This window comes from Rhineura floridana, chromosome 16, assembly GCF_030035675.1.
Source record: "Rhineura floridana isolate rRhiFlo1 chromosome 16, rRhiFlo1.hap2, whole genome shotgun sequence".
NCBI lineage: Eukaryota > Metazoa > Chordata > Lepidosauria > Squamata > Rhineuridae > Rhineura > Rhineura floridana.
This window is the reverse complement of record NC_084495.1, coordinates 28,869,214-28,890,083: the sequence shown is the minus strand read 5'-3', so window position 1 is coordinate 28,890,083 and position 20,870 is coordinate 28,869,214. Positions and strand designations below refer to the sequence as shown.

Genomic DNA, 20,870 nt, shown 5'->3' with positions numbered 1-20,870 from the left:
ATGGCTGTTCACACCATTGTGTAGAAAGTGCAGTGGCCATATTGATTTTATTCAGTTTGTATGCCGCTTTTCTGCATAAATGCACTCAAAGCGGCTCATAACACAACAGGCAAAAATGCATATCAATACAACATTGTAATATTTATTTATTTTATTTATTACATTTATATACCGCCCCATAGCCGAAGCTCTCTGGGCGGTTTACAACAATTAAAACATTAAAAACAAATAATAGCAATCCAATGTCCACTCAACCACAATATAACAATCTAAACAAAGAATTCATTTTGATAACATGCATGTTATAATTTAAAATACATTATAAAATAAGTTATCAAGGTATATGAACCAGAATCAGACATGAAAAACACTTTTCAGTACAGTAAAATAGCAACAAACATATAAGCGGCAGCCAGTTCTTCAAAAATGCCCAATACTGGACACAGCAAGCCGATTTCTTCAAGCCTGGAGTAAAATGGTTCCTCTCCTCCCTTGGCGTAAAAACCCGTGTTATCAGGCAGCGAGGAAGGGTTCCAGGAAAGCAACAGCGTACAGTCAGGGCCAGGGCAGGGCGAACAGCTCACCTGCCGCTTTGTGCATCATCACTTCGTGCATCTCAGGACTCTGTACCCGGTGCAGTCATCAAGCGACGGGCGTGCAAGAGCGCACTACGGTGCACTTGAGCATATGCAGACAGACGGTCTTTTTAATTCCCGCAGAGCGAGAACCGTGTAGCTCCCGTCTCTAGCCATTAGAGGGCGCTCGTGTGAAATGGAAAGCTCCCTGGGAATGGGATGGTCACGGGACCCGGCCAGCCCAGCCTGCTCGCGCGCGGCTCTTGGCAAAGCATTGCTGCGGGGCTCCAGCTTTGCAGACGGGACGGCCGCGATGGCTGCTATCGGGAAGGCCGTGTCGCCCCCTTACCCGCATCCGGGACTCGTCGGCGGCAGCAGCAGCGAGAGCAGCGTGAGCAGGCTCAGCTTTCTGGGGGCTCGGCTACCCCCGGAGGTGGAAGCGATGGCTAGGAGCGTTCGGGACCTGGGCAAGGAGACCTTCCGGAAACTCCTGAAAGGTAAACGCTTTGCGGGCACGAAAGAAGGGGGGACTGGAGAAAGAGCTGCCCCCGCAGGGTTCCTCAAGCCGGCCTGGTGGTAGGAGGCTCCGCGTGGCCCTTGCTTCATCCTCTGTTGCTTTTGCAGCCAAGCCATCCCCCTCTTCCTGTCGCTGCACTTCTAGCCTTGACAGCTGAAGTGGCTTACGGTGGTTTCCAACGCTGCGTTTGGGAATGGGCTCGATAACACGATGGCTGCAGGAAAATAGGAGGCCGCTCCGTGGTGCAATTGAAACGGTGAATTCTGTTCATCGGAATAGCTTTGTTTCCCTTGCAGGCTTTGATGTGTTGAAGGCAGGCTGGGTGGCCTTTCCTCATCAGATGCCAAGGTGGCGTGAAATGTTTGTTTATTACATGATTTATATCCCACCCTTCCTCCCAGCAGGAGCCCAGGGCAGCAAACAAAAGCACCAAAAACACTCATAAAAGCATCATAACAACAGACTTAAAATACATTAAAATAAAACATAAAATACATTAAAACAATAACAGGCGGTTCAGTACGGAAAACTGCTACAATATTAGGATAGCATTTGTTAAAAGAGGCTATTCGTGGTTAGGAACACTTAGGAAGTACACACATACACGGTACATTTAAGGCACATGACTTCCCCCAAAGAATCCTGGGAACTGTAGTTCAGGGATTTGTAGCTTCTGGAAATTGTAGGCTGTGGGGGGGGTAAACTACAGTGTAAAAAAGGGGCATTGGGGGATTTTCCTTTCTCTGCTAGTGAAAATGAAGGAACCAATTCCCACCAAGAGCTTAATGTTTAATATATGAATCTAACCAGAGCTTTGCCCTAATGCAAGTGTGGGGAACCTTTGCCCCCCCCCCGGCCAGAAGTTGGTGAACTACAACTCCTATAATCTCTGGCTATTGGCCATGCTTACTGGAGCTAATGGGAATGGTAGTTCAGGAACTTCAGAGGGTGCCACAAATTCCCCACTGCTGTCCAGATGGGTAAAAAGCTACCACTAGAGAGCCCAAAACAGGACATTTGGTGGCAGGGTGCTAGAGGTGTTGGATGCATGAGATTTATGTACTAAATTATTGTTTTAAGTCTTGGCTAGTTGTGAATTTTCTTTATTTTTATATGTTCTGTATGTTACTTTGTGCAAAAAAAAGTAAACATATATTTTCCCCCCCAAAATCCACGATTCTATGGAACCCCCCCCAAGAGCTCAGTCTTCAACCCCCACAGCTGCACCCGCATGGAGCTGGGGGAGCAGGCGGGGGGGGGAACATGTCCAAGACCTTCCACTCTAGCCAGCATGAGCAGCTACTGCTTTGGATGCTCCACCCTTTGTGCACCTGGCCGGGGCTTTGGATCTCTCTGTTTAGCCTTTATGCTGGCTCCTGCTCTGAAGTTGTCACATTTTCCTTTTTTTCAGTGGATTCTTGTGTGTTGAAGGATTAGTGCAAATGCAGATACGATTCTATAGATCTCAATTCAAGCTGCTTTTTTGAAGGTTTTTTTCTGTTTGGCATGCCTAAGCGCACCTGGCAGAATGTAATAATTGTTTCTCACCCTAAATGTGCTGTAGAAGTTAATGGCAGTACGTTTTTGACCCACGTGTCTGTTGAAGCTTTGAATAGCATCATGGCCCTATCCTCTGTAAGCACCCAGCATTCATAAAGCTACAGTCCTCATTAGATAGATAAATAAATTTGTTTCAGTCATTGACCAGCTCGTGTAAAATACAATACTTAAAATCCAGAAAAATATAAAATACATTAGAATACAGTGCAATTATGAGAGCCAGTGTGGTGTAGTGGTTAAGGTGTTGGACTACGACCTAAGAGACCAAGGTTCGAATCCCCACATAGCCATGAAGCTCACTGGGTAACCTTGGGCCAGTCACTGTCTCTCAGCCTCATGAAAACCCTATTCATAGGGTTGCCATAAGTCGGAATCGACTTGAAGGCAGTACTTTTACATTTTTACAGTGCAATTAGGCTGCTTTTTGTTTGTGGGAGGGCTACCCTTTATTTGGCTGTTTTTAAGTGTTTCCCATAAAGATTTTTTGTGCTCTGTGGTGTTCCCCTGAGTATCCTGAGACTTCTCTCTTTTTTCTGAGTGTCCCAGTTTTGGTCACAGTCCTCTTGGCACTCACCAACTGCGTTTGCTATTAGAGGGAGCAATCTTCCACTGTGGTGGGAGTCAGTGGGCCAGTTCTGAATGTTAGCTTAGCTGAAATATTCCATGTTATGTTGTTTCCATTTTATATTTGTATTTGCTTATTTATAAAAGTAGTTATATACTGCCCCCTCACGAGACATCAGGGTGGCATGCAGCAACATTTTTAAAAAAACCTTTGAAAACAGAACAATCATTAAAATGACTGTCCGCTCAAGAAATTTTTAAACAGCTCCATAGGCCTGTCAGCATAAAAAGCCAGTCTTCAAGAGACACCTGAAAGTTAAAAGAGAGGATGCCTGCCAAAGCTGCACTGGAAGAGTGAGGCACGCAGCCTGGGACCAGTAAACTAAATACTCAACTTCTACTTGAAGCCACTAAGGCCTCTGTAACACAGGAGACAACTAACAGCGCTCCTCTGGATGATCTCACTGACTGGACTGGGATATAAGGGCTCAGGCGGTCCATCAGGTATCCTGGACCCAAATTCTTCAGGGCTTTGTATATCAACAGAAGAACCAGAAACCTGGCCCAGTAGCATGCGTTTGGCAATCTGCCCCCCGTCAGCAATCTAGCCTCTGCATTCTGCACCAGTTGGAGTTTTTCCAAACCAGGCCCCAAAGCAGCCGCACATAGAGGGCATTGCAGTAGTCCAGTGTCAAGGTACTGTATTTCCCTCCCTACAGAAGACATATAAAGTAAGCCCTACTACATACATGAGCCCCATCCTATAAATTGCAACTGATAGGTGCAGGTTCCAAAACACTTTTGCACAGTTTCTATGGATTTCCATGTGGCTTCTGGAGAGAAAAAATATTTGAGCCTCCCTCTCTTGATTGTGATGAAATGATGTGCTCACTTTTATGGGAATGTCAGAGTTGGTACCTTAACCATTATTACTGTTGTTATTATTTTGTTAAACAGTCACTGTCAGTGCTTTAGAAGGAAGAGACTGCAAAGAGTCGGTGAAGACGATTGCCGAGAGTGCAAAACTGCCAGACAAACAGCTTGCGGTCCTCATCTCTGGCATGTATACCCTCCTCCGAGAGGCCTTGAGGCTTCCCACTTCCTCTCTTAAGCAAGAAGTGAGTAGAAGGCATGCACGTTAATAAAGCTATGGCTGTAAGCGAAATTGGGAGGCGGGATGAGGTGGTAGCTCTGAAGCGGGGATGGAGAACCTGTGGCCCTCTAGATGTTGGGAAGGGGCCATAGTTCTAGTTTCTATTTATGGGTTTTGAAAAAGGAAAGGGCCATAGGTTAGTGGCAAAGCGTGTGATTTGCATGCAGAAGGTCCCAGGTTCAATTCCTGGCATCTCCAGGGGCCATGTTCCCACCCACTCATTCCACTGTGGCTTCCCCCAAAGAATCTTGGGAAGGGTAGTTTGTGAAGGGTGCTGAGAGTTGTTAGGAGCTCTCTGGAAAGAGAGACTGACTGTTAAACCACCACTCTGGTACTTGCTCCATGAGGTTAGATGGACCAGTTTCTAAGGGAGGTGTGACTATCTCCTAGATCAGTTTCCAATTCCTCAGACATGTGAGGGACACCTGCCCCTTTTCTTGCAGAAATTGCAAAAAGCTGCTGTAACTCCTCCTTTTTTTTAAAAAAAAACAGGTTTTTAAAGAAGATCTAAAGGAGCTTAGGTAAGTCTGTTTTCTATCCACCCCCTGCATGCTTGTGTGAAAGTGGCTCCAGTAAAGCAAGGGCAGGGAACCTTTTTCAGCTTGAGAGCCGCCTTTCCTCCTGGGCAAGCTCCCAGGGCTGCAAGCCAGGGGTGGGTGGAGTCAGAGGCAAAAGCGGATCAAACAAGAGATGTGACTCGTACCTTTTGTACAGTAGGCTAAATTCCAGCTACTCAGAAGTTGGGGGTTTTCACATCCCCATTTGCTCACTCGCTCACTCATGGAATTATATGTTAAAATGAAATAAATAATTTAGGAGTGGGTTTTTTTTAACCCTACCATATTAATGCATATGCACGGCTCGAGTCAACTTAGAACAATAAAAATCACAATGTCAAAAATATGTTTTTTATTTTATTTATACAATTTCTTACCCACCCTTCACCATAAGGCCTCAGGGCAGGTTGCGATGGTATTTTTTTGTGATTGATTTTATACTTGTAAAATGTTTGAAAGTCACTTCAGGTAAGCAGTATATAAGAAAGAGGAGTGGTGGTGGTCAAATATCAATGCAAAAAGGAAAGGGGGTATAAAACCCAAATGACCATTAACGTTCTGAAGTTGTTTATTCTATTTTGTCTTCTTTAAAAATGCCCAACGCGTTTCGGCTCTATTATATATCAGCCTTCGTCAGGGGCTACAATACAAACATATATACATTTACATCATTAATACTTCATTTGAATTACATTTGAAATTCTTATAAAAGTACGTCATTTAGTTTTAACAAATAGACAGAAAGAAGATAAAGAGAATGCTATAAACAGTTTAGAGAAACAAATAGACAAAGAAGAATGTAAGTAAAAAAATTTTTTTTTATAAATGTGTGTTTTCCTATTGTATTAAGAATTTCAAATGTAATACAAATGAAGTATTAATGATGTAAATGTATATATGTTTGTATTGTAGCCCCTGACGAAGGCTGATATATAATAGAGCCGAAACGCGTTGGGCATTTTTAAAGAAGACAAAATAGAATAAACAACTTCAGAACGTTAATGGTCATTTGGGTTTTATACCCCCTTTCCTTTAAGCAGTATATAAGAACATAAGACTGCAATCCATTATTATTATTATTATTATTATTATTATTATTATTATTATTATTATTATTATTAAATTACGCACCCTTCACCCAGAAGTCCCAGGGCAGGTTACAGTAATTTTATAGCATATAATTAAAACAGATAAAAACAACCTAAACACTTACCTGAGAGTAAGTCCCATTGACCCCGATGCAGCTTACTTTTGAGTAGATACATTGGATCACAGGCTAAATCATCCTCTTGCAACAGGTGAAGGAAACCTTTGGCCCTCCAGATGTTGCTAAACTACACCTCCCATCATCCCTGGCCATTGGCCATGTTTGCTGGGGTTGATGGGAGGTGTAGTTCAGCAATATCTGGTAGACCAAAGGTTTCCCATGCCTGTCTTGCTGCTATACAAACAAGGAAAAGAGTTAGAATTATTTACGAAAGAATATAGGAAGCTGCCTTATACAGAGCAAGACCATTGGTCCATCTAGCTCAGTGTTGTCTACACTGACTGGCAGTGGCTTTCCAGGGTTTCAGGCAAGAGTCTCTACCTGGAGATGTCAGGAATTGAACTTGGGGCCTTCTGCATACAAATTGGATGCTCTACCACTGAGCTAGTCCCTACCCTGACAACTGTAGGGGACCGAACACAACAGAGGTTGGCATAGCAGATATAAAACAGAATGTTCAGGTAAATGTGATTTACCTGGTAAGGTAGGGAAAAGAAGCCTGCTGGAATTTTAAATGCCTTCACTAGCTGCTAAAGACAACCAGAGGCAGGATTTCCCCAGTTTCATGGAGCAAGATGTTCCTTCACGGTGCAGCCACTGAAAAGGCCCTGTGTTGTATCCCAAGGATACAAATCTGTGGTCCTCCAGATCCCTGTGGGACTCCAGCTCCCATCAGCCCCAGCCAGCATGGCCAATGATAAGGGATGATGGGAACTGGAATCCAACAACATCTGGAGGGCTGCAGGTTCCCTATCCCTGTCATATCCACCGTAGATGGGACACAGAGAAGAACCTTTGAGCTTGGTGTCCACTTGACCTTGATAAGCAGGCAAGCTGAAACAAGTGTCTATTAACAGACTACAAATTTACAAAGGAAAGGTGGCAGGTGGCTGCTTGCTTCCTTCCTTCCTTCACAAAGAGCTTCTTGGCATTCATAATCTGATGAGAGGAGCATCACCCTCCGGCCCCATTCAGGTGGAATTTGCATACAGTCATTTGCAAATGAGGTCATTGGAAGCCAGGAGAGGCAACCTGGTTTTGTTCAATGTGCCATTTTGATATGATGCCGAATGCTCACTGTATAGCAAATACTTGGAGAGGAACATCTTTCAGTTCTTCTCAGATCTTTCTCTTTTTTAAAAAAAAAAAGTGACTGCATTTGAATAATATACAGGTCAAAAGAAAAGAACAACAGAAAAATAAAAGTAGGAACACAGGTTAAACAGCAAGATCTTGTAAACATAGCCCAAATAAGTAGAAAAATAAACAGTACATCAGAAATCATCCCCCAGTAAACGTTCCCTAATACACAATAAAACTCTTTTATTTCTTCACAGATAGTAAAAGACATGTGCAAGTACCCACTGATTTCTCCTCACCCTTTGATAAATATAAATAGCATGATAATTTGGGTTTTACCATGAGACACCCTGTCCTACTTTTGTGGCATCTCCTTTTCTTCTCAAGGGGCGGTGATCTGACTCTTGAAATCTGCCTGTATTGTCTGGGTGTGATCATTGGTTCTAATTAGCAAGCAAACAGCATTTGTTACATGGACTTAGTCAAAAGCTCTGCTTTGCATAAATGCTGAGGTCTTGCAAAACTCGCTTTTGAAGCCTGCTTTTCCTCTCCATGGGCATAATGACAGAGTGAAATTAAGCAGAAACCTGAGACCTCCTGGCAAAGATTTGGTTGGGTTATAAAAATACATATATGTGAAATTCAATCTCCACCCTCATCACCAGCTACTTTTGTGGACTCTTTGATTTCGCTGCCTCTCAACTCCTGTCCTGAAGTTCTGAGTGAGGTTTTCACTCAGCTAAGGCAACTTTTCTGTTTATTATTTATTTATTGTTTATTATTTCACTACCTGGGCCTCAAGTGGCTTACAAAATAAAAACATGCAATATACAAAATGTAAAACATACACATCAGAGGATTAAAACATCAAAGCAGCATTTCTGCTTCCAAAACCAAATGCAGCTTAGTGGGAAAATGCTATCATCAGCCACCACCCCCATTCTGTTTAGAATGGTTGTAAAATGCTGTGACAACACAGCAATTCAACAAGAGGAGGGTGGACCAAGGGGGAGTGGGCACCTTATTGCCTACTTATTAGATGGCAGTTCTTCTATTTTATTTATTTATTTTATTTATTAAATTTATATACCGCCCGACTAGCGATAGCTCTCTGGGCGGTGAACATAAAATAGTATAAAAATACAATGAATAACAAAATAATATTAAAATACAATCAACAATACAATAAACATTTTTAAAATTAGATCAATGTAATGGCATATAACTTTTAAAGAAATGGTCCCTGTGTTTGTTTTTCCCCTCTTCCCTCCTTGTCCTTTCTTCCTTTTCTGTCATGTCTTGTAGACTGCAGCCTTGCGGTCAGGGACTATCCCCTTTTGTGGGGTCCCGTTTTCAGACTGTGGCTTAAAGAATCTTTTCAGAGTTCACCTTTATAGATGCACCATGAAGTTGCACTAACCACATTTTGCTCTGTAATTGTTTGCTTTTACTTCCTCCCCTGTCTGTCAAAACAAAACCCTGGGGGTGGTCAGAGGAGAAGAGGAAACCTGTTTGGATTCCTGTGGATTTCCACTACGAGGCCTTGCTGTGTGCATTTAGTCGCAACGTGAAAGACTCCTGATTTCACTGTCTGTCCTGCATTTACATTTTTAAAAATACCCAGTTTAGCACTTCTGAGTCCTGTGCCTCTGCCAGTTACCTAGTTCTAGGCAGTTCCGTCTTGTAAGACTTCAGAAAAACCACGTTGTAGTTAGAAATATCTTGTTAGGGTGGCATCCTCAAGATTTTAGCACTTCAAACAATAGCTGAGTGCTGTGGCTTATGTCAAATAAAATAAAACATTTTCCTAAGAACCACGATTTTGTCCTAACCTGGTTGGAAGGCAGAGGGGACAGATGTGGAATGGCTAGAACTATTAGGCAAATAACCTTCTCGAATAATGTGCTGAAGTTACAGGAAGCCAGATTGTGACTGAACATCAGGAAAAACATCCAAACTGTTAGAACAGTGCAACAATGGAACCAATGGCCTAGGGAGGTGGTGGGCTCTCCAAAACTGGAGGCATTCAGGAGGAACCTGGGCAGCCACCTGTCGGGTATGCTTTAAGTTGGATTCCTACATTGAGCAGGGGGTTGGACTAGATGGCCTTACAGACCCATTCCAACTTTACTGTTCTATGAATTATTAGTGGATTAATTCCACAGAGTCATCGGGTGGGATTCAGTCCTACCCAGAGTAGACCCCTTGAAGTTAATAGGTTCATTCATTTCAGTAGGTATGCACTGAGTAGGACTTAGTTTAATACAACCCATAGAGTTATAAGGGATCTTGGAGGTCATCCAGTTGAACCCCCTGCAACTACATGCCTTTTGAGTGATTTGTTGGGAACCTCAGGCCCAGAGACTGAATGTGGCCCTTCAGGCCTCTTATCAGGCCCTTGGAACTCTCCTTCTCTAGGCCACATCCCTCATTCCCAGGCTACACCCTCGCATCCCTGTTCCACACCCTCCACAAGTGCTCTAGGCTGCCTGGAACATGCCCTGAATGGTAATAATGCCTCCTGTTCATGTGTTGGGTTGTTCCTATGGAAAACGGAGGATTCTGGGTACTTAAATCCCTGGTTCTGTTTGTGAATGTATATAGAATGTCAGAATGTCCGTGTATGTAGGAAGAAAGCAAAAAACTGCAAAGCTGGGGAAAAACAAGCAAACAGCACAATTGGCACGTATCTGCTATTTCCTCCATCCTTGAAGTATCAACTTTTAGGTGCAACACTGCCAGCTAACACTAACTCCCTAACAAGGTTGCCACAGTAATGTACTGATTACAGAATGAGGATCAAAGCAATCCCTTTATTCTCGCCTTAGCTAGTACGCTTGCTCCAAATGTATGAATGTAAGTTTCTCTTGCTTAAGCTCTGTTACTAAAAGATGATAAAATGCCTGCACCATGTGCGGAGAGTCAGTCTGTAGTAGATTTCCAGGTTTCTGCTCAGCTCTCCAGCGCTGTATTTCCGAATAAACTTGAGATCCGCTTCTATGCAAAATGCCTCGGAGTGAATTCCTCCACATTCCCTGTTGCGCACGGGTAAGAATCGCGCACATTGCTCTTCCCCCTTTTTCCTCTGGCTCCACCCTCCACTGGGTGCTTCTGAATAGGAGATATAGGAGGAAATTCTGTGGATGGTTTTCCTTAGGGGCTTGGGTGGGGGGTTAATGGTTGCTTCTTCTTTGTTTGTTTCTAAAGATTGTTTCACTGTGTTCATAATACTGAAGAGGGTTTTTTTTTTCCTTGCTGTTATATTTGTTGCATTACTGTTTTATTATTTTTATTAGGAAATTGTTTTGGCAATTGTTTTTGAGATGTGTTTCTGTTCACCTTGTTGTAAGCCGCCTTGAGCACAATTTTTTGTGGAAAGGCGGCATACAAATAAGATGATGATGAATACCAGTTGCTGAAAACCACAGGATGGGAGACTTGCTGTTGCACTCAGGTCCTGCTCTTGGGATTCCCTTATGCATCTGGTTGGCCACTGTGAGAACAGGATGCTGGACTAGATGGGCCTCTGGCCTGACCCAGCAGGATTCTTCTTATGTAGTCCCCAGAAGGTACCAATGAAGGAAAGTGGCCCAACTCAGGTGTAACAAAAATCTCCTTTAGTTCACTCTCTTAACTTTTCACTAGTTGGACAAATGGTGATTGTTCTGGCTTGCCTTAGGGGGAACTTTTAAAAGACAGCTTCCAGCTTCATGAGCTGCCACTCAGGAGGAGGAGGAGTCGCCTGTAATATTTCCCCCCCCCCGTGTTCTCTGCCTTTATTGATTTGGAGGAGAACATTCTTCATATTTGGGTGCATTTGGCACTGGCTTCAATTTGTCCTTTTCTCCGTTTCAGGATTCCAGAAGATTTCATCCTGGATTTTGCCACTGTAGTCTTTGGAAACAGGTTAGTTCGTAGCTAACTAATTGCAACCTCTTTCTTTAGCTGTGTATCATTTCCTGACCAGTATTTCATTCCATAATGTTTTGTTTGTTTGTTTGTTGAAAATATTTCTTAGCCACCAGACCAGTGCATACTGTGTACAATTCTAGTCAGTCATGGCTGCTGGACTGTTTCCTAAAATTTGCCATAGACTGTGTTTCTGCAGGTCTAGCAAGGTCTAGATTAACGAGGCTTACAGTCCAAAAGACACGACACACAAGGAAAAAGCGATGTGGAGGGAAGATGGGATGGAATCAAGCTCCGGCCCCAGTTCTTAAAAGTGTCACTTCTGATAACGACGGACTGGGATAGAAAGAATTCGGCTTACCAGATGGAACAGCTGCTGCTAGGTGACAGTCGAGGGAAGGCCAAAGGCAGTTGGTCTCCCAGCAAAGGTGATGGAATAGGCATTCTCTCCAGCCAGGCTGTACGGCTGCCCCTTGTAGCAGGTTGCCACTACAGAGAAGCTGCCACTTGGATCATCTTCCAGGGCTTGGCAAATGATCTTATCTAAGCTGTAATTCCCCAGGGCTACACCAAGCCTGGCTGACCCACATTCCACACCATGCATTTATTCTGCTATTATTCCACTTTAAACAGGGCTGACTTCCCCTCAAAGAATCCTGGGAAGGGTATTTTTGTGAAGGGTGCAGAGAGAAGGCTCCCCTTTTCCTCACACAGCTACAGCTGCCAGAGTGGTTGAACTGCCAGTCCCTCTCTCCAGAGAACTCTGGGAATTGTAGCTCTATGAGGGGAATAACAGTCTCCTAACAACTCTCAGCACCCTTCACAAACTACACTTCCCAAGATTCTTTGGGGGAAGCCATGACTGTTTAAAGTGGAATAATAATGGAATAAATTTATGGTGTGGACGTGGTTGTTGAGAGGACAGAAGGGCAAGTGGCTTTTCCCTATTCTGAGGTATTCCCTATTTCTGTGGTTTGCAGAAGGAATCAAAAACCTTCAGTCAACAGATTTGTTAAGGAAACAAACTTTATCCAGCAAGATAAAGTTTAGGAACTGATACTGCCATCTTAGCACTCTGTATGAGCCTGAGCCCCTAGGCAGCTCATAATAAAGGCTTACTATTTTTATTATTATTCAGGCATTGTATAACCAGATTACATGAGGAGGGGGGCCACGTGCCCCACCCTGAGCTCCCTTGAGGAAGGGCTGGGGGGAAATCATCATTCTTTGTTTCTGATGTTCAAGTGTGAGAGTCAGTGCTTCTGTAGCCAAAATTGCACTACTCACACCTAAGAGGACGTTACCAGCAGGGTCAGCGGAGCCTCAAAATTAGCAGAAGTACAAAAAATTGGTGGGAACATTAGGTAGGATGCAAGCTTACATTAAAAGAAGAAGAAGAAGGTGCTATAGTTCTGAAAACGCTGCCAAAAAAAAAAATACTCCAGGGAGAAGATGGGTCATGATTCACAGTTGCTGGCCAGTCAGTGCTGTGTATAACTGGCTTTTGATACAAACTAGCAGTACCAGTTTTCCCTGAGCTACATATAGGAGTGGAAACAATTACGTTTTCCCAACATTTCCTTGCCTGTTAATTTTCACATTTTATGTGATCTCTCACACTACATAAAAGCCACTCATGGAAATGTCGCAGACTCAGGTGGTAGTTTATCACTCATTTCCACGTGCATTGCTTCCAGAAAAAAATCCATTTGCAGCCCTGTTAACCCAGACATTTACGGGAGTTTGGCGTTTTATTTTTCTTGGGCTCATGTAAAGAAATTTGGGGCAGTATTCCAACCTACAGAAGTGTACATACCCTTTAAGGGTGGGGAGATGTCCGGAAAGTATATCCAAAAGTTCTCCCTCTCCTTCAGTGCTTCTGGATCTGTTGGCATCTCTATAGCTGTTAAAGAAAACAGACTGTGACCTTCAGTGTTGAAATGTTTTGCAGCTGGTTGCTCCACTTTTTTTTGTCAAGATTGCTGATTTGTGTTTTGTAAAGCATGTGCATAAGTCAGTTGTAGTTTTCCTACATAATTGGATATGACATCCTGGTCTTTTGCATTCAATGACATAAATTATATTGCAGGACCTGCAGGTGATGTTCTGTTTGATGTAATATGTTCTGCCTGTCCTCGTGCTTTTGAAAGTAGCTGTCTCCCTGAGGTACATGTTGCTGATGCAGCCTTTGGAGTGACAAGGATGAGACCCAGGATTGCTGATAGGTGGCTTCAGTACAGTGCTCACTAACAGTTTGCCTAAATTAGGAGGCTGGCGAAATGATATGTGTGTTGCATAATGAACTTAAAACTAGTGGGCTATCACCATATTACTAACAAGATGACAATTGGCTGCATGCCAGAGGCTCTGCTCTGATGCTGACACTATTCAGAAATGGATGCTGACCTTAGGTGCTGGGTCATATATATGTATATGTCTTTCACATTTAGTCAGCACAGCTCAACAAGGATATTGTAGCAGTGAAAAGGTGCAGAAGAGGGCTACCAAAATGATCAGGGGGGAGGTAGGCTAGAGCAATTTCCCTTACAAGAAAAGATTACAACATTTGGGGCTTTTTTTGTTTACAAAAGAAAACAAGTGAAATCCAGTGAAGCTGCATGTTGGAAGATTCAGGAAAGACAAGTTCTAGTGTTATGAAAGAGGAGAAAAACCTGTCTTTATCCATTTTTTCCATGCCATGCATAATTTCATACTCTTCTGTCATGGCACCTCTTCCTTACCTTTTCTCTAAACTTACAAGCTCCAAGATTAACTAACAACATCAAGCCATAGCTAAGATTAACAACAGTTTATTTCATGCAGCCCTTGACCTGATTTGATGCAGGTGGCAAGGAGGAAGGAAAGGAGTATCAGGGAGGGAGGAGGAGAGATTGGAGGGACAGAAAGCCCCACCTTTTGGAGAGGGGCTCCAAACGGGCTCACTTTTGACCCTGCCCACCTACAGTAGACAGCCTAGATTATCCCGAAGGCAATATGGCCCTTTGACAGAAGAAGGTTGCCAAGCCCTGACCAGCATTATGATCCTGGCTTGTCTCCCTAAATCGTATTTAAAATATTAACCAGAGTTTTGGGTGCAGATGTAACCATAAACCATGGTTAACTGAAAACTAAGGCGTGATGCTCTGATCCCCTCCATGCAGCCCCACTAGAGCCTAAGAGGTGACAGAGGAGGAGCGCACAAAACCAAGGCTGATGCACATAACACCAAACCATAGTTTAGTGTTACATCCGAACTCTCCAGGGTTTTCTAGAACTGAAAACTTATAATCATGGTTAACATTTATATAGTGCTTGTATGCTGCTTACTTAGTCCATACAACTAGCTCAGTGCTGTCTACACCAGAGTTTATTAACTCTGGGTTCCCAGACATTTTTGAACTCCCATAATCCCCAGCCAGCTTAGCCACAGATGGGAGTTAACAGTCCAATAATAGCTATTGACCCAAGATTGAAGAAAGCTGGACTACACCAGCCACCTTCATCAACCTGCTGTGCTTCAGATGTTTTGCACAAAACTCCCATCAGCCTAACCACAGTGGTCAAGGATGATGGGAGGTGAAGTTCAAAACGCCTGGAGGACACCAGAAGGCTAGTCTACCCTGAGTGACAGCAGTTCTGCAGGGTGTCTCACAGTGGTCTTTTCCACTACCTGTTACCTGATCCTGAAGAGAGACTGAAAGAAGTGGGCATGCTTAGCCTTGAGAAGAGAAGACTGAGGGGAGATATAACACTATGGAAGTACTTGAAAGGCTGCCACACAGAGGAGGGCCAGAATCTCTTCTTGATCATTCCAGAGTGCAGGACACTGAATAATGAGCTCAAGTTACAGGAAGCCAAATTTCAACTGAACATCAGGAAAAACCTAACTGTTAGAGGGGTACAACAATGAAACCAATTACCTGGGGAGGTGGCGGGCTGTCCAACACTGGAGGCATTCAAGAGGCAGCTGGACAGCACCTGTTGGGTACACTTTATGTTGGAATCCTACATTGAGGAGGGGGTTGGACTCGATGGCCTTGTAGGCCCCTTCCAACTCGATTCTTACTACCGATGCCAGGGATTGAACCTGGGACTGTCTGCGTGCAAAGCATGTTCTCTGCCACTAACCGATGCTGCTTCCCCTTAGTCACAGCAGTATATCTTACTTTTTAACTCATTCACTGAAGTTGTATTCATCTCTTCCCAGTGCGTTGTCTCTAGAGCAGTTGTGGTGAACCTCAGGCCCATGGGCCAAATGTGGCCCCCAGGCTTCACAGCCTGGCCCTTGGGACATTCCCCAGGTCACACTTCTCACTGGTACTGCTTCATGCCCTCCTTGAGTATTTTTGCTGGGCTGAAAATTGAACTCTGATAATACCTCTTGCTTGCCTGGGTGGAGGATAGAGAGGGGTGCATGTAGAAACCAGCCTTGTGTACAATAGTAAAATTTGCATTTGTTGCTCTGCCCACTTTTGTTTGCTTATTTATTTCTTACATTTATATCCCACCTTTCCTCCAAGGAGCTCAAGGTGGCATACACATGGTTCACCCCTCCCTCTTTGATCCTCACAACAATCCTGTGAGGTAGGGTAGGCTGCTGCCTCCTGCCAAGCAGAGGCATCCACCTCTCTTCCACAAGCCCACTTGGTTTCCATGCTGCGTGTGGAGGAAGGCAGGGAGGATCTCTCCTTACCCAAAGCCCGTTCAGTTGCCAGCGTAGAATTCTGGTCACCTCCAGCCAGCAAGTAGAAACCTTCAGTACAATGTTATATTAAAAGGCTATTCACAGAGCATAGTTAGCTGTTGATAACTTGGAGCCAAGGGCACAGACCCATTGGGGGATCCTGCTGTTCAGCTGGCTTTGTGGAGTTTTCCTTTTGCCTCTGGCTCCGCTCACCCCTGGCATGTGGCCCTTGGAAGGTGACTCGGGAGGGAATGTGGCCCTTGGGCTGAAAAGGATTCCCCACCGCTGCACTGGAGAGTCTTGCTCTGGCTTTCTTATATGCCTTTTTTTCCTCTGTCACCAACAGGCGACCTGTTCTTGAAGCAACAATTCAGAAACAAGCCAATAAGCTGCCTAGAATTGAAGACTTCAAGTGGAGGGTGGACGTGGCCATTTCTACCAGGTACGGAATATAGTGCCCACATCTGAAACTTCAGTGCGTGGCTTGGGGTTTGTGGCTTAAATCCGCTTGATCCAGCAGGGCTTAAAAAATAGCCACTTCTTGAGGATACTGTTTGCTACACACATTCATGTATGTATGTGTGTCCTGGCTGTTTCTCCAAATTGGATGGAGGTACGCCCAGAGCAGTTAATCTCACAGAGATTTGACAGGGAGCCTCCATTGGTGGCAAGTAATTTCGCTGACTCTCTAAACTGGGGGACCTTGAATGATCGCATCACATCTAAGATGTAGAAGAGTAGGTTGGAAAGGGATATGGCCAGAGCATATATTCATGCAGAGATTCAGTGAGCAACCTCCTTTGAGGGCAAGTACTTCTGCCTCGAGTGAAATTGAAAGACCTCATCAAACCCAATTATAGGGACTCCAGATCTTGAAGAAGCCAGGCCTGGCCTCTCAGCGTCCATTGATGTGCCCAAATCAGTGCGTAGGTGGGAAGGAAGTATGCTGTCATGTACATTGGGTCTAAACTATTCTGGCCATTAATTAGCTCTGGTTTCCTGCCAAGCTAAAATGTGCATGTTCCCCTGAAATATAGAAGATACTGGCTCCATTTTATGCACTTTATGAAGGGCTCATGTCCTCATAAAGGGCTCACGAATCTTCCTTGTCCTCGTTACTCCTCTAATGGCAATAATGTGATTGATTTCAGCTCGTTGGCTCGGGCTTTGCAACCGTCCATTTTAATGCAGCTGAAGCTGTCAGATGGATCAGCTCATCGCTTTGAAGTAAGTCTTGCTATTGCTAAATGGATATAAGAACGGACTCGCTTTAAATTCTCTGTGGGAAATTGAACGGCTGTTTACGAAAAGCTTTAAATCTTTTGGAAACAGTTTATTTTCACCAGATCATTCTGTGCTTGTTTCTTAAAAGCAACCTTTCAGAGAATTCCACCCAAATCTGTGTTGCTTGCAGTAAAGCTTCCACAGTGCATTGCAAAAACTCCATGAACACTGGAAAATAAAATGATTAAGTGTCGTAAAAGCACCACCAAGGTGCAAGAGGGGAGGTTTCAGCAGGCATTGGGGGGAGGGGGCCTACAAATATTTTTTCAAGGAAAACCCTGGGGAGGAGACCTAAAATCAGCCTAACTAAATTCTGCATTAATTAATAGTGCTGTAGTTCAGCAATAATTAACGTACAATACAAAGATGTGATCTTGTGGACACAAAGTAATTCCCCAAATGGCAAGCTCTCCGTTTTTCCTAAATTGAAAACCTGCGGCCCTCCAGATGTTGTTGGACTCCAACTCCCATCAGCCCAAGTCAGCATGGCCAGTGGTCAGGTATTATGGGGATTGTAGTCCATCAGCATCTGGAGGCCCAAAGGGGTTCCCCAGCCCTGATATAGATCCTATGAACCTGAGAAGCTTAATTTGAAGTATGAAGTGTGTGTGATGCAGGAGACAAATTGGTATGTTGCACCTGGGAGATAAGTAGTTATTACCCCAGCGTATGTCTAATCTAGTCCATGAATCTATTGAAGAGATTTGACAAACAGGAGGAAAAGAACCTTTGTGTCTGGGAGGCTGAAAGGGGGATTGATTCTGAGCTATTGCATTTTTATAAGTCGCCACACTCATGTGCTAAGTGACCCGGTCACATTGCGTGGCAAACAGGTTAGAGTGTGGTAGTAGGTCTTGGGAGACCAGTTTTCAGATGCCAGTCACTCCCTCTCAGCCTAACGTGCCTCATAGGGTTGTTGTGAGGAGAAAGGGAGAACTATATACTCCACCTTGAGTTCCTTGAAGGAAAGGCGGATACAAATGCCATCATAAATAAATAATAAATACATTACATTTCTCTTGTGTGCTCCTGGACAGAGAAATGCATGGAAGTGTTAACAGTTTCTGAATCTGCAGCTTTCCTTTATATAAAGTTACGCAACCAGGTTGTTTGTTGTTTGTTTTGGCATTTTCAGGAGGTTGTTGTTCCATTAAAAAAAAAGTTATTGTAATATAACTGTATTGTTTAATGTTGCTATATATTTTGGAACGTTGTTCATATATAGAGTGGGTAAGAATAAATTAGATAAATACTTGGAAGTAAGTCCCGTTGTGTACATTGGGGGCTTACTCCCGGGTAAATGGATATAGAATTGAATAGGCTCCAAGCGACCAGGAAAGGAAACTCCTCCCCCCCCCCATTTAGAATTTTCTTGGACCCTGTTTGCAAATATCCTTCCATTTTGTGGACATAACATTTAGATTAGCTATCTGATTTTTCCTCTGGAAATCTGGCCTCGATATAGGTGCAGGCTTAGGCATCCTACAAGCTATAGGTATAGTTCTCTTGCCCAGGCAGATATCATACCCTGACCCTTCTGAATATTTTTATATTTTAGGTACCAGTTGCAAAATTTCAAGAATTACGGTACAATGTTGCCCTGATCCTGAAGGAGATGAACGACCTGGAGAAAAGGAGTGTTCTGAAGATTCAGGACTGAACATTTTCTGATTAAACAGCTGGGATTTGAAGAAATTGTCAAGAACTGCACGACACAGAAAGCAAAATAAGATGCTTCCATTTTGTAATTTTATTATAACATAACCTTTTTGATAACATGGCTGTATATATTTTTCAGTTTATGTGTTGAAAGCTGCTCTTGGATTCTTGTTACCTTTTTTCATTTTGAGTCTACATACAATAAATGATGATAGCATTATCCCTTTTGATGAGCCCTTTCATGTGATTCATTAAAACATTTTAAAAATAGCTGCCCCTTTTGATGTTAAGAAGCCCTTTCCAAAGGAGCTCTGATTCATCCCCCTAATTATTTCAGAGAATTTATGAGGAATCTGCTCTGTCACCAGGCAGCTTTAGAAAGAGGAGTAGAAAAGGTTTTACAGCCTTTTGGAAGAAGAAAAAAGCCCTTAGCTAAAAAACAGGGAAATGTGTCAGGAATGAAATTGAGTTTATTTTTTTAAAAAAATTAAAAGATGGTTGGCACTGTGCATTTTTCAAGCTGCGTGAAATGAAAGTAAAAGACTTTGAGATGTGTTGAAGAAGAAGCAAGGGATTATTCCCAAACTATGCAACTCCAGTCAAGGCCTTTCTGAATTGTTTGGGGGGTGGAGGTTGAGAGGGTGATCAACCAAGCAGCAGCGTCATTGTCGCACAGGATCCCAACATTCTCTGTTATAATATGTATTATATAGTGCTTTAGGGCAGGAGTGGGCAACTTGCAACCCTCAAGCAGCATGCAGACTTCAGCCTCATTTCACAAGCCCTCTGCAAATAACCATTTCAGACAGCTGGCAAGAGCAATCTGTCCCTCCTCCAGGCAGCCTACCGGACAGCAAGGAAGAGGAAGGGGTGTCAGAAAGAGAGAGACACGGGGTGCCAGGAAAGAGAAAAGTGAGTGCCCCCCCTTTTGCTTTGGTTCCACCCACAAGTGGCTTCACTCATGCCCACTACCAGCACCTGGTTCCCAAGAGATTATCCCGACAGGAGAAAGGTTCTCCACTGCTGCTTTCAAGTGGAACACAGGTCCCTGCCCCAGGGAGCTTGCAATCTAAATCTAGGCAGCAGTGGTTAGAGAGAAGGCAGAGACATTAGAAAGAGTGGGGGACAGGCTAGGGGAACAAGCAACGAATGAGCAAATCCAGGTCATGGGGCTCGATTTCGTTTGGGAACAGAGTGGAGCCAAATTATTTAGAGAAGGCAAGGGGCTTCAAAGGAGGTAGCGAAGGAAAAGCACGCGGTATCTCAGCAGAGGGGGAGGTAGCAGAACGGGCAGCATGAGAGCACGTGCCTGGGCAGCTGGATGGTAGAGGGGGAATCAAAGCATCTCAGGGCGGGGAGAGAAATACAATTTAGTTCACATTCAAAGGAGAATCTCCCTAATTTGCACTTTCTGAAACAATACACCAACCGAAATGTAGCCTTTCCTTGAAGTGTGCACTTCTCTGAATTTTGCAATGCAGTTCTCCAGCCAAGGAACGTGTACAAAAAAGGCATATAGGAGAGTAAAGTGTGCATAAAAACTGCATAAATTAGTGAGCGTAACCTATAACAATACATTCTGTTAGGGGACACTGCAACAATTTGTGTATTAGGCAAAGTTGCACACAAACGTATATTAGAAGGAAAATCACACTAAAATGCTGATAAATTTTCATGGTGACTTTAAAAAAGATCAGAAACTGATGTGGAGAACTGAACTTGATAACAAATAAAATAAAAATAAACCAAAATTGACAGATTCGCCCATCCCTCATTACGGTCAACTCTGCTGTCAGCTGAGAGCTAAGACTTGTTTGGATCTCTTCTTATGTTCGATGCTCATTTATTTATCTTATATAACTCTGTCCCTTCTATCTCCAGCTACTCTTTTTCATAATGAGCAGTTAAGCAACTACCTGTTACATAACTACTGCTGAGCAAAGCAACTCTTCCAGGCCTAGTTTCTTTCAGGATAAGCAGAACTGAGTGTATTAATGTGCACAGGGTGGGGTTGGAGCTCAGTGCTAGAGCATGTTCCTTGGATTCCGGTTCATTCCCTTG

General features: G+C 43.6%; 1 protein-coding gene across 1 annotated transcript; it reads left to right on the top strand.

Annotated features, from left to right (window-relative positions):
- Positions 1 to 733: 733 nt before the first annotated feature.
- COMMD5 (COMM domain containing 5) lies at positions 734 to 19,036 on the top strand. Its single transcript, XM_061598112.1, has 7 exons — positions 734 to 1,072; positions 4,174 to 4,334; positions 4,862 to 4,890; positions 11,129 to 11,179; positions 16,213 to 16,308; positions 17,018 to 17,093; positions 18,709 to 19,036. Exons 1-7 carry the CDS (start codon positions 772 to 774, stop codon positions 18,808 to 18,810), a joined length of 816 nt encoding a protein of 271 aa, XP_061454096.1. The 5' UTR covers positions 734 to 771; the 3' UTR covers positions 18,811 to 19,036.
- Positions 19,037 to 20,870: the final 1,834 nt, after the last annotated feature.

Bases quoted from the DNA above. Each gene is read 5' to 3' on its own strand.
- COMMD5 (XM_061598112.1), top strand. From the start codon at position 772: ATGGAAAGCTCCCTGGGAATGGGATGGTCACGGGACCCGGCCAGCCCA. The intron at 1,073-4,173 runs GTAAACGCTTTG...TTTGTTAAACAG, and splicing joins CTTCCGGAAACTCCTGAAAG to TCACTGTCAGTGCTTTAGAA. The intron at 4,891-11,128 runs GTAAGTCTGTTT...TCTCCGTTTCAG, and splicing joins GAAGATCTAAAGGAGCTTAG to GATTCCAGAAGATTTCATCC.